Raw genomic sequence first — 12,147 nt, 5'->3', positions numbered from 1 at the left:
AGTTTCCAATGCAAGGGCAGAGTCTCAGCACCACACTGCTGCTCTGCCCCCACTGAAAAAAGGTGACCTAGTGTAATGTAATATCAAATAAAACTACACACAGCACATGCAGTCAGGACTTGGCAGGCTGCAACCTGTGGCAGGTCTGTAAGAAGACACTGACTCTGTACCTACTTGGACATTTTTAACTTGTCATGCTAATAGAAAATTGGATGAGACCCTTAAGCTCACCCCTAAATGCGTTCTTTCCCATTTTAAGTCAGCTCAAAAACAAGAGCTGAAGCATGCTTTCAGCTGAGGTAGAGATGCCTGCACATACAGGAAGGCAGCACTAAGTTCCCATCATCAGCAAGTGTTCTGGGTTAATAACTTTAGACTGCAGAAAGGCCAGAAAGAAAATGGTCTGGAGGGAAGCAGAGGGATGCATCCTGGGCACGGTGTTCCCATCACTCATTACACTGAGCTGGACAGCAATAGCAGAACAGAAACACCGTTTTTCCTCCAAAAAGCCAAGCTGTTTGAGGCATGATTAAACACTCACTGAGGTTAGGATTCATGAGAGCAAGAGCTGACATTTTGGGCTCCTCAGCCGAGCTCTGGAAACCTGAAAACAAAAACCAGAGTGGCAGACTACCATGAAAAACAACTCTCCCTTTGCTGGTCACCAGTGTTTTTTCTTTTGATAACATACACTACTTTCAGGAAGCCCTGTTTAGCCAGCAGATTTCTTATGGAGTAATAAATTCCAATTTCCTTTATCTAAACAAATTCTACTTCAGTCTGCAGCAGCTTTACACACAGAATTAAGTGTTTTGGCTCAGTTACTACCTGGGAGAAGGAAGCTCCAGTGGTGCCATCAAGCTATATCTGCTGCTGCATTTTTCATTAGTGGTGGGCTGTACAATGAAGATTTGAAAGGCTTCCTGCTTTTAATTTCATAATCCGTTGGTTTTGAGCAGTGTTCTTTCTTCCTTTGGAGTTCATACATACCCCAGATCTTACACAGCAAGATTCATACTGGCAAAATACAATATCAAACCTTTGCTGTTGTCCAGCCTCAGTGACTTTTTCCTACGTTTTTGTGGCTAAAGAGCAGACACCTACCTAAGGTCACCTGTGATGCTTTTTACAGAAGCATCAGCTTCTCACCTCTTTAAAACCAATACTTGTTTATAAAAAACAGGTCTTACAGATAAAAATGAGCCAATCCCTCTCACATCTTGGGAACTTCAGCAGTCTCTAATTTCTAATGCAATGTCCCTGTGCTGGTGGACAGCATCCAAATAAGGATCAGGGAATTGAACAGGGAAGGGGACAGACCGCATGCTCTTAAGAGTATCCTAAGCCTGATGCTCCACCAGAATCACTGTCCTTTGACCACAGAAACAATAATCAGCTCTCACAAAGCAAGCCTAAACTGCCAAACCCACTGGAATTTTGGTAGCTGTTTCCATTAAAAGAGATCAGTAAGTTATGTATTTTCATGTCCAGTGAATGCAGTGCTCCATTATTTGTTACATCAATTTCAATTTTACCCATTTCAATTTAGGCCCAGCTTTTCTGTAAGTTTCCTGTTTATGAATTGGAACATTTCAGGCTGAGAAAGCTGAGGTTGTTGAGCCTGGAGAAGGTTACAAGGACACCTCTTAGCAACATTCCAGTAACTGAAGGGGCCTAAAGGGAATCCAGAGAGGCACTCTTTGACAGGAGCTGTTGAAAGAAGGGAGATTTAGGTTAGATATCAGGAGGAAATTCTTTCCTGTGAGGGTGGTGAGACACTGGCACAGGATGCCCCAACTCTGGCAGTGTTCAAAGGCAGGTTTGATAAGGTGTAGTGGGAGGTGTCCCTGCCCATGGCAGGGGACTGGGGCTAGATGATCTTTAAGGTCCTTTCCAATCCCTAACATGCTCTGATTCTATCATAAAAAAGCCACACACAGCCTTTCTGGGGAAAATTAAGAGTGGGAATGTGGCAGCTGGGGAATGGCCCATATTTCTGTTTACTGCTTGGCAAGAGGCATCCCCTATGGAGATCAGTATGTCCAGACTGCTCACTATCTGCAGAGAATGAGACTTTCCCAACTGGATAAGGGGTTTTTAATTCCAGAGGTAACCTAACACTCAACCATCTCCAGAAAGCCCAGAAGTGTCTGCCCTGCTGACATTCATTTTTAATAACATGGGGGTATTTCAGAGAGTGCCAATAATGTGACAGTTATCAAAGGGCAAGTGAAATGACTGGGTAATTACAGGGCATTCACCTGACATCAAGCCCAAGTAAAAATGGAAAGATGATATCTAACTAAAGTGATCATGAATCAAATGGATAAGAAGAAATACAATGATTTTCTAGAAAATTGGCTGTATCACACAAAGCTGATCTCATTCTCTGACAGGATTACACATTTGATTGATAAGCTAATAGATTTTCAACAGCATGTGACAAAACACTTCAACTTCCTCATGGTACAGTATTCAGACAGCAAATATTAAATGGGCTAAGAAAAGGCAGATTAATTGAGGAATATCCAATCTGCTGGAGTAATTCTCAATTTGGTACTATCAGAGTGTTTCTAATGGGGGAATCCTCTTCTCCCAAAGTTCTTGAAGGAAAACGTTGACATAAATCACAAGTCACAGACCTGTGGAAAAGGAGATTAGCCAAGGGAAAGATAATGAGGAGGCCTGAACAAGTCATATATATGGTGCTGGCTCCTCTGGCTGCCTGGGACCCATAAAACTTCTTTTCATAAAGCTAAGCAGGACCTCAGAGAGGTGTGAATGGGGAACCCTGACATTCAGGAAGGAGAACTGCATCATGAAAAGCTGCAAGTCTGAGAAGAGTCAAACAACAAGTGTACCCAGCCCAATTTCATGGTATAAAAGGCCTAAATTGATCTTTAGATGTGCAAAAAGGGGGACAGGGAATAGGAATCAGTGATTTTCCCCTCTATAAATGGCACTGGTGGGACCTATGCTGGAATATCACATCAATTTCCTCTGTGAACAAATGTTTTAGAAGATGTTGAAAAATTGACCTACTGCAGAATAAAGCCACAAAATTGACTTAAAGGCTGGAGAAAATGCAGTGAGAGCCATAAAAACCTTGTTCTTCAGCAAAAAGAAGATGGAGAGGGGCTAGTTGACCACATGCATTAGTGTGTTCATGGGGGGGAGAAACAGGTATGAATAGTCTAAAACACCAAGAGATGACAAGAAGCAGAGCCAGGAAGGTGAAGCTGGGCCGAAACAAATGAGGAATGAGGCACGTGTTTCTACCCACGAGTTTTAACTACTCCATGAAAAGGTCAGAGAGCAGGGCAGATGTACTCTGCAGACTAAATGCCCTCCCCAAAAACACTGCTAAGCCATTCAGATGTCAGCAGGCCCTGGGCATGCAGAGGATTAAATCATACGTGCCACAGCATCCGATTCAACAAACCAGTGTTTTCTGCTGGCATTATTCCCTGTGAATAAACCCAAATTTTTGTTAACAAATTGCTGAACATTTAAATCATCATTAGATGTCAGCTCATTTCCATTTCCACAATTTATTCTCATGCATTGACAAGATTAACAGTGTAAAATTTATGCTCAGCTTGTGCTTTCGTGGCTGTCCTCTGAATCTTGTGAAAAGGAAGCTTTTTAGAAAAAGCTTTTTTCTTGCTGGACAAGCTTTAGATTGTAGAGCAAGACCCTGAAGCAGCATAGCCCCAGCATAAAGGTGAGACAATTCTGTATCATTTAAATCTCTGATGCTTCATGAAAATGTAGTCTTACATGCTTTTATTTATGATACTTCAAATGTCTATAGGAAACAGTAATTAATCACTAATCTGATGTTAGCCACATTCAACATGTGACTATCCATGTTACATTTCCTTTATCACACTAAACCTTTCGTAATGTCACAGAGAATACAGTGGGCATCACTTCAAAACTTATGTTGGAATTATGTTCATTAGAAATCTAAAATGTATTAGCAATTTGTCCTTTCCTATCACCAAAATCAGGTATCACTGTTCTTCCATGCAGCCTCCACACAGAGGGATTCTACAAGGTATAACAAAGTCAGTAGGAGAATGCCAGATCTTCACAACAAAACTGTCTCTGGGGTTTTCACAAATAGGTTCTTAGCTAAAGCATAATTTTCTTTTCCTTCTACAGCAGAAAGATTCCTTCTTAGAAAACTAATTGAGTCCAAATTTAATGTATTTGCTAGGATGAATCAATCCTCTATATTCTCTTTCACTCCCTTTGATGAATAAATACTTCAAAGGGAGTCCTTTTGAAACTTGACCTTAAGTCTTTCCTTCCTCCCAGTGCAGAGTCCCAGAGTGGACAGGTCACCTCCCACAAACTCCTACTTTCCTGTAGACACAGTCGAGCACCTCTGGATTATGGCACAAATCACATTTTACACTGATACAAAAGAGTTTTCTCATGCCCCCAACAAAACCAGAATGACAAAATGGTGTGAGCACTCTCAGAGCCACCCAGCCCAAGGGACCTGCACATTTCTCACACATACTCTGCCAAAATTCAGGTTGCTGGAGGACAGAAGCAAACCCAGCAAACCAGAGGAGTCGAGCACAACAGAAGCAACCCCACTTCATCTGCTGGCCAACACATCCTGGGGGCTGACACCCCAGACTGACACCCCAGACATGGAGCATGGACAGCCCCTGCCCCACCCCTGTAGCTGCATGTGAGGAGTTCTGAACACGACTCCACATCACCTTTTGCACCTCAGTCTCGAAAGCAGCATTATTCCACATCAGCATTCCAGACCAGCCAATCACAATGCAAATGGCCAGGTTCACATTAACATTCCACCAGAAGTGATGAACCCATTTCAAATTTTAGCTGCTTATCATACTTTTAAAGGGAAAGGATTTTTCCTGATAGAAAAGTAAGGCTTAGTATAGCATAACTCAAATGCAATTCTAAAATAAATGGAATTGCACAGCAGTCACAAACATCTACTGGCAGTGGGTTCAACCAAAATATACTTCCTATGCAAATGATCACACTGGAAAAAAATTACTCACCTAGAAATGGAATGAGGCTGAATTAATTAGTGTTAAAGTTTATAATCCCTCATTTTTACATAATAGTTACATGACCACAAGTGAAGCATAAAAGGAGGAGGGAAAAAAAATGAAGTGTTTGGCTTCATTAATCAGTTCGTAAGTTTACTGATTTAGCTTGCAGAATTTATTCACATGCAGTGCTGGCTTAAAACCCCATATATTACAAGTCCAAATCCTACCCAAGATACAGAAGAAAAGGATCTCATTTTTAATTTATTTAAATAAATTACTTGAAGAACTTAAGGAGGAAACAGAGAATATGCAGCACTGCAAATTTAAGGAAATATGGATAAATTGGATTTCAGAACTACATTCAAGGCAGAAACCAACAGCAGAAGGAAGCAGCATTAAGCAGTGAACACTTGACAAACATGAGTGTTGCACAAGCATCTACTAAGGCTTTAGGAACACCCACCCTAACTATTTCTTACTAAATCATGTTTTTGAAGTACCACTCCAAATTCACTAAGTATCTTTACAAGAATCCTTCTGTCAGTTCCCAAATATTTTGTCTCTTTCGACTGGTTATTTTTACAGCCCTTGTCAGAAATCAGACCTGAATCTATTCCCTGTTAGCATGGCCATTCCCACCCCTGAAAGACAATGAGACACAAGACCTCACACTCCACTTCCTTTATTCAGACTGCAAACCCAAGCGTGGTGCTGGTACCTGCAAGGTGAAAACACACCAGCCCATGCTGAGCCCAGGCTCTCACCAATCAACCTCATTATTATACAACAGGTATTAAATTTCATATCTAATTGTGCTTTCAAAGCTGCATGTAAAAGTGGAACTGGAGTCAGACATGAAGTTACTACCACCCACCTCCTCATTCACTCTTCTGTCCAGGAGCCCTACAGTTTAAGGTACACAAAAAGGAAAAGAGGGAAATGTCCAGGGGTGTTCCATGTCCTACACCTCAAGACTTCATCTATAAAAAAACAAAAAACAAACAAGCCAAAGTTGTAAAAACAACTTTGCTAAATATAATAAATAGAAAGGTAAGAGTCTTTCCTTTAAAAAAAAAACCCTCTAATTATAAGCCATTTCTCTAATGGACAAACACTGAAAGCAGAAGTTGGACCAAACTGCTCAAAATAATTAAACAGCAAGACCCCAAAGTGTAACATCTAAATTGCAAAACCAAGGAGGTCTAGTAAGGAAAAGACTGTTTTCAGCCATTTCTTTTAAATACATTTTTGAAGGAGCTAAAGCTGTGTTTTCTTGTCATCTTTATTCAAGTATTTCACAGCAGTTATATTACAAATTACAGTAAAATGTTCAAAATTTCCAGAAGTTCAAAAAAATTAAATAACTTACTTCAAACTAACGTAAAATGAAGTCAAAATGCAAAACATCAATTTAAACACAATTCTGAATAAAACTATAGAATCCAAAATATACCATAGCTGATGAAGGAAGTCTACTTAATCCACAAAGTAGACACACGTTAATGAATCCAAACAGGACATCCCAATGTCTAATTAACCCAATGTACAAGATACAAAAGATGCAAGTACAAGCCCAAATTCAAGCTTATGGTGTGATTACAAAATAAAACAAAAACAAAATAAAAGACTATCAGCTGCAGGACCTGCCATTCACGAGACTGAAGGTAAAACCAGCGCTGACTCACCAACTTAATTAAAAAAAAAAAAAAAAGGAAGACAAGATATTACAAAACCCAGTAATCCTATAAATACATTGGCATATGAGGAAATCAAGTAACAATACAGAGGACACAAAACAAAACAAAACAAAATAATCACAGGTGAGATTCAAGCTTGCAAATACAATTAACTCCAGAGCCATCACCCAAGAGCAACTCTATCACTCCAAAGCAGCCCCCCAGCCCCCAAGGGAACCTCCTCCTCCTCCTCCTGGCTGGTCACATTCCATAGAGTCCAGGACAAGGACTCACACAGGAGTTTATTTGCAATTTTCACAACAAGAAACAAGGAAGAGAGGTCAATTTGTACAAACTCTTGCCAGTGCTATGTGGCAAAAAAATTAAAAACATACAAAGAGTAAACAAATTTAGACCACATGGATAGATTAACAGCTGTTTTAACTCTATAACCACCAGACATCTGTAAAGGAAAACAAAAACTGAAGTGTGGTTATTTGGGCTAAGAAGGCGAGTATATCATTTTAGGTAAGCTGTCCACTAGAACATCTGATATTAGCTACGTTTCTCTAAAACAACATGGCAGCTCCTCAATCAGTAAAGTTGCCTCTTAATGATTTTTCCCAATCAACAACTGACAGTAAAAATTTTCCTTTAGAAACCTGACCTTTTAGAACCTTTTTGAATGCTAGGCATTAGCTTAAACTTGCTTTTTACACTCACTGGTGACTAAAATTCTCAACTGTTTTAGTTTATATAAATTTATTATCTTCTTAAAAATGAATGCAGTTTTATCTTCCACAAGTGCTGCTGTTACTTGAACAAAAACTTCTTTGAGTAAGTGAAACTGGAATAAATATTTTTAAAAAATTCTGCAGCAAGAACCTGAGACTTGCAAAAAACCCTTTTATCAGAAACTTGCTACAAAAATTCTGCTACATTTCATTTAATCAAATCTTAAAGTTTGTAACAATTTCCATCAAAATACAAAATGCTGTTAATGTACCAGACACATAAATATCTCAAACAGGTATGATGCTAATAAATACTAAATGAAACATGGAAAAAAATCCCATAATCAAATCTGAGATCAAAGAATCTCATTTAAAATGTGTTTTCTGCTTGTTTTTGTTGTTTTTAATCGCACTTTCCCACCTAAAAAATACAGTGTTTCTGCATGGGTTGCATTTCGGTGTAACTAGATGTACGTGAATGCTTAAAACCTTTTCCTGCTATTACCTATGAAGAAAAACAGTGGCATTCAGGGGTGAAAAAAAATCTAAGACAGGCTGATGTTTAACCAGAATGGACAAAGCACTTTGGATTACTGCAGTAGCCCAAGGCCCATGTTTTCTCTCTCTGCAGCACTACCCTGGGATGAGCCGGAGAGGTGGAGACGAGTCCCTAAGCCTGGGTTTGTACAGGGAGCAGCGTGATTACAGTCCTCCATAAACACTGTTGGTAACTAAAATACAAAAAAGCTGAGGTAGCTCAGGATCTCTGCAGTAGTCTGTTTTGTCTATTAAAAACTAATCACACCGCGTTGCATATTTCTGACAGACGCTTCTGCAGCTACGTAGGGACAGCCAGGATGAACGTTCAGGATGGGAACACCAGCCACTGCTCTACAACACTTCCCACGTGGGTGTGAAATAAACCAGCCCAGGTAACGCTCTAAATGTGATAAAACATAAAAACTGCCTAGACTGTTCTCTCCAGCTGCCAGAAAGGTGTTGAACCACACAATTCAGACCCAGAGAACTCTTAGCAAAGATGGATTCAAAAGGCTCTCTTCCAATCCTCCCCACAGGAACAATGCTTTGCACGGAATGACTTGTGAAACCTAAGAGAAGTTTTTATTTTCAGCTGAGGTTGGGCTCCAGGACTTTGACCAACTATAGTGTCTTCTTGCCTGCACTGCACAGTCCAAGCTATATCACAAACACAGACCTTCCCAATGAAACCTGCCAGTATTAACCTTGCTTTCCTTAGAGAACTCGCACTGGAAAACAAGGACACGGTGGGAAAATGCTTCATTTTCAGCAACACAGAAGAGTTTCACTGTGTAACTTGTTTCTAAAACAAAATATATACCAATGAAAAAGGAATTTCACCATTTTGGTAAAGTATGTGGCTTTTTCAGTGTGTCTTAGTTTAGTTCTGTAGAGTAAGACAGGCATTATAGAACCATAATACTGGCTGCCATCCAATGAAGAGAATACAATTCATCCTTTTGGAGATCTTCATTCTGCAGACAGCTTTCTAACATTGCCATTTGCTATAATCCAAACAAATTGCTTAGCCTTATCTTTCTCAATTGACTAAAAGGCACATTAAAGGCAGTTCTAGAGAGCCTCATCTTCAAATTACTGTACATCCAGTTACTCAAGATTCCTACCACAATGCATCACTGCCTTCTTTAGGACAGATTTTTTTTGTCCATAACCCCAGAGAAGAGAAAAATTGGAAAAAAAAAATAAAAAAAGGTTGCCTGTTTAAAAATATTCAACTTAGATCTGCTCTTTCCAGTCCTCTTGTATGTGTTGGTCTTCACTTTGCCTGAAGTTTCCCCATAGATAATGCATGTAGAGTGAACAAGAGCAGGAATGAGAACAGTTTCTGTAGCACCAAAAATCTCCAAGCTGTGGCATTGTATTCTTTATTTATATCAGATACAACTATATGAAGTTCCGTTTGGTTCTTGTAGGCTGGTTGGTTTCAGGTACCTGAGACAATAGCACCAAATTCAACAGAAACAAAAAGAGAGAGCACTTAAGACCAAGGCTCTGCACATACTTGGTGCAAATGGAAACTGAATGGCTCAGAGGACTGCTCTCCCATGAGCAGTTTGAGAGGATAAACCCACCCATCTTGACGAGTTCACAGGAATGTTTCAAACACATGAACTGTTCTTTCCATCTCCTGCAAGAGACACAGACCATTAACTATTCATAAATATACAGAGACAGAAATAGAGTTACTTTATGTAGTAGCACTTACTGCAATACTTTTTTTAATCTGAACAAATAAATATATGAAAACAGACGTTTCTGTTTATTAGCTGCTATCTGCTAGCAAAATACGATGAAAGAAGGAACTCATTAAAGAAGCATTAATGCAGAAAAGCCCTCTACTATGACAGTCCATGAGGAAAATCAAGGCTTATAAGGGTCACTTATATAATTACTGTGCTCAATATGTATTAGGAAAGCATTGCAATGGCACACTGCATGAGTTCAAGTCTTACTGCACACTTCTGCAGTTGGTGACCCAGCTGTAATCACAAGTCTGCACAGTTTGGATAATCAAAGTAAAGACTGTATCTAGACACTCCTGTTGGACAAATGCCTTTTTAATCTACCTAACGTCTTGCTCAGACTTTCAACACATTTTTAGGTGAAGATGGCAGGGAATAGCATAAAAACAGTTTGAAAAATATTCTGCAGGAACTCTACAAAACCCCCCACACTATGGCTTTTCCAGGTTTTGTTGTAAATTATTCATGGAGAAAAATATTTAGTGCTCAGAGATCCAACTGGAAAGTAGCAATTGTTGTCCTTTTCTCAGCAGGGCTGGTTATCAGTTGAATCAGCAAGCTGATCCAAACCCCTCTGCAGTTAGAACAGCGGTGATGGAGGGGATGCACACCCAGAGCTGGCATCAGCCTGTGCCAGTGGTGAAATGACCAATTTGCTGCTGATGTACAGGAGGCCTTGGAGGGCAAACACTTCAGTGACAAAGGATGATGGCAAGGCAGACACTTGCCTTCTACCATGCTGAACTGACCTTCCCAAGACTGCACTAACTGATCAAGAGAGAATGTTCACACTTCTAAGGTCTCCTATGAAAGTCAGAATCTGCAAACTGCATGGAGCAGAGGGGGGTAATTGGTTTTGGCCTAGTTACACCAACACAATTAAGGGCAACAGCAGCAATGCCAGGTCAGGGTACCTATGAAATCCCCACTTTATATCCATTGCTAGTCATGCCACAAACATGGAAACTGCTTCTATTTCATTTTACTCTGCTATCATGTGCTTTTTCTGCTGCTGTATTCTCTCCTCTTTCTCCTCCCTTCTTCTAGGTTAAATTCTTAATCCTCTTCTGCAGAAAGCATTCTTAGAAACAACTGCCAGTTTCTAAGTTACCACACTAAGCTTTTTTCTTTTTATAGATACCTTCTTCAAAGTCTATTAAAGGCTTTTGCCTGCTAGTAGAACAATAAATTGACAGATTAACAGTTTCTGAAAAGCCTATCTCACAATATTCAGATAAAGAATAAAAGAAGCTGTACAACATCACCTCTATAAGTTGTGATTTGTCGTAGTCTCTACGATGTCTGTAGATGCATTGACTGAGGAGTGAATACAATCTCTCAAGTTGGTCAACAGTCAGGTTGTCACTTTTCTTAACCACCAAATCAAGCAGTTTCTGTTGGAACAACAAAATGTGAAGTTAAGATGGTTTCTAGAATAATTTTTTAACTTTTTTTAAGGACAAATCAGAAATGCAATGTGTTTCTGAAGCCCTCCTTTGAAGGGATACAACAAATGAAATGAACCACACCTGGGTATCAGCAAGGCCAGGTGTTTATACAAAATGGACTTCAATGTTTATACAAAAAGGACTTGATGTCTCCTTTCACTTCTCTGCTTATACCCACACTTTTCTTCTTGCCTTAAGATTCTTAAGATACTCAGTATAGATGGGGCAATGTTTGGTCTTTTGGAATGATATTGCATCCTATTTCATCTTGGTCGGTCATTGTAACAAAGCAAACCTAAAAAACTGCTTTGATGGCCAAAGCAGACATTTTTAAGCACTTATACTGGCAGGGAAAAAAAGTACCACCATAGGAAAACATTTGGTCTTCCACAAATGTTGTTAAACAGAACAAAAAGAGAGAAGGAGGACACAACATATGCAAAATTTCTCATAACAAAGGTTAAAGTATTTTACATAGTAGCAAAGAGTGACATTTAAGATTTTTTTTCTCCTGTCATAACAATTCTATGGTTTCGGAAGAGATCATCATCTGTATTCCACAGAAAACGGGATCTTAATTTCATAGGTCACAGTAGGTCAAGCTACTTTTTACAACAGAAAACAGCAAATTTTGTTGTAACTTTAACTGAAAAAAAACTTGAAGCTTAAAAAAAACTGGAAGAAAATTAACTAGCAGTTTACAATGCCAAAACATCCATACAAATTTCCATTTGCTTTCCAATCCACTAAATTTTCTCCACCAAGTATACAGAGGAAAAGATGATATTAACTCCCAATTACCAGGCACCCAGCAGTTTCTTGGTACCTTGCACGGCCAATTAACACATGTGAGTACCTGCAAAAATGGGCAATTTAAAGAATGGACTGCTAGGAATCCAGTGTCATTACTGGATTCTAAGGGCAGTAATGATGGGACAGTA

The 12,147-nt window shown here is 39.5% G+C and overlaps 1 protein-coding gene across 4 annotated transcripts in view; it reads right to left on the bottom strand.

The window, feature by feature from the left end:
* Nucleotides 1-6,309: 6,309 nt before the first annotated feature.
* Nucleotides 6,310-12,147, bottom strand: part of ATAD2B (ATPase family AAA domain containing 2B) — a gene marked incomplete at its 5' end in the record, with an annotated part of 74,762 nt that continues 68,924 nt past the window's right edge. For all 4 annotated transcript variants that reach the window (XM_084203398.1, XM_084203400.1, XM_084203399.1 and 1 more), the window contains 2 exons: nt 6,310-9,643; nt 11,024-11,152. In XM_084203398.1, the coding sequence (XP_084059524.1) occupies nt 9,602-9,643; nt 11,024-11,152 (171 nt within the window). In that variant the 3' untranslated portion in view covers nt 6,310-9,601. The remainder of the gene's footprint in view (nt 9,644-11,023; nt 11,153-12,147) is intronic.

Source organism: Fringilla coelebs, assembly GCF_963513975.1.
Source record: "Fringilla coelebs genome assembly, chromosome: 3".
NCBI classification, from domain to species: domain Eukaryota; kingdom Metazoa; phylum Chordata; class Aves; order Passeriformes; family Fringillidae; genus Fringilla; species Fringilla coelebs.
The sequence above is the reverse complement of the archived record's forward strand: the minus strand, read 5'-3'. Positions and strand labels throughout refer to the sequence as shown.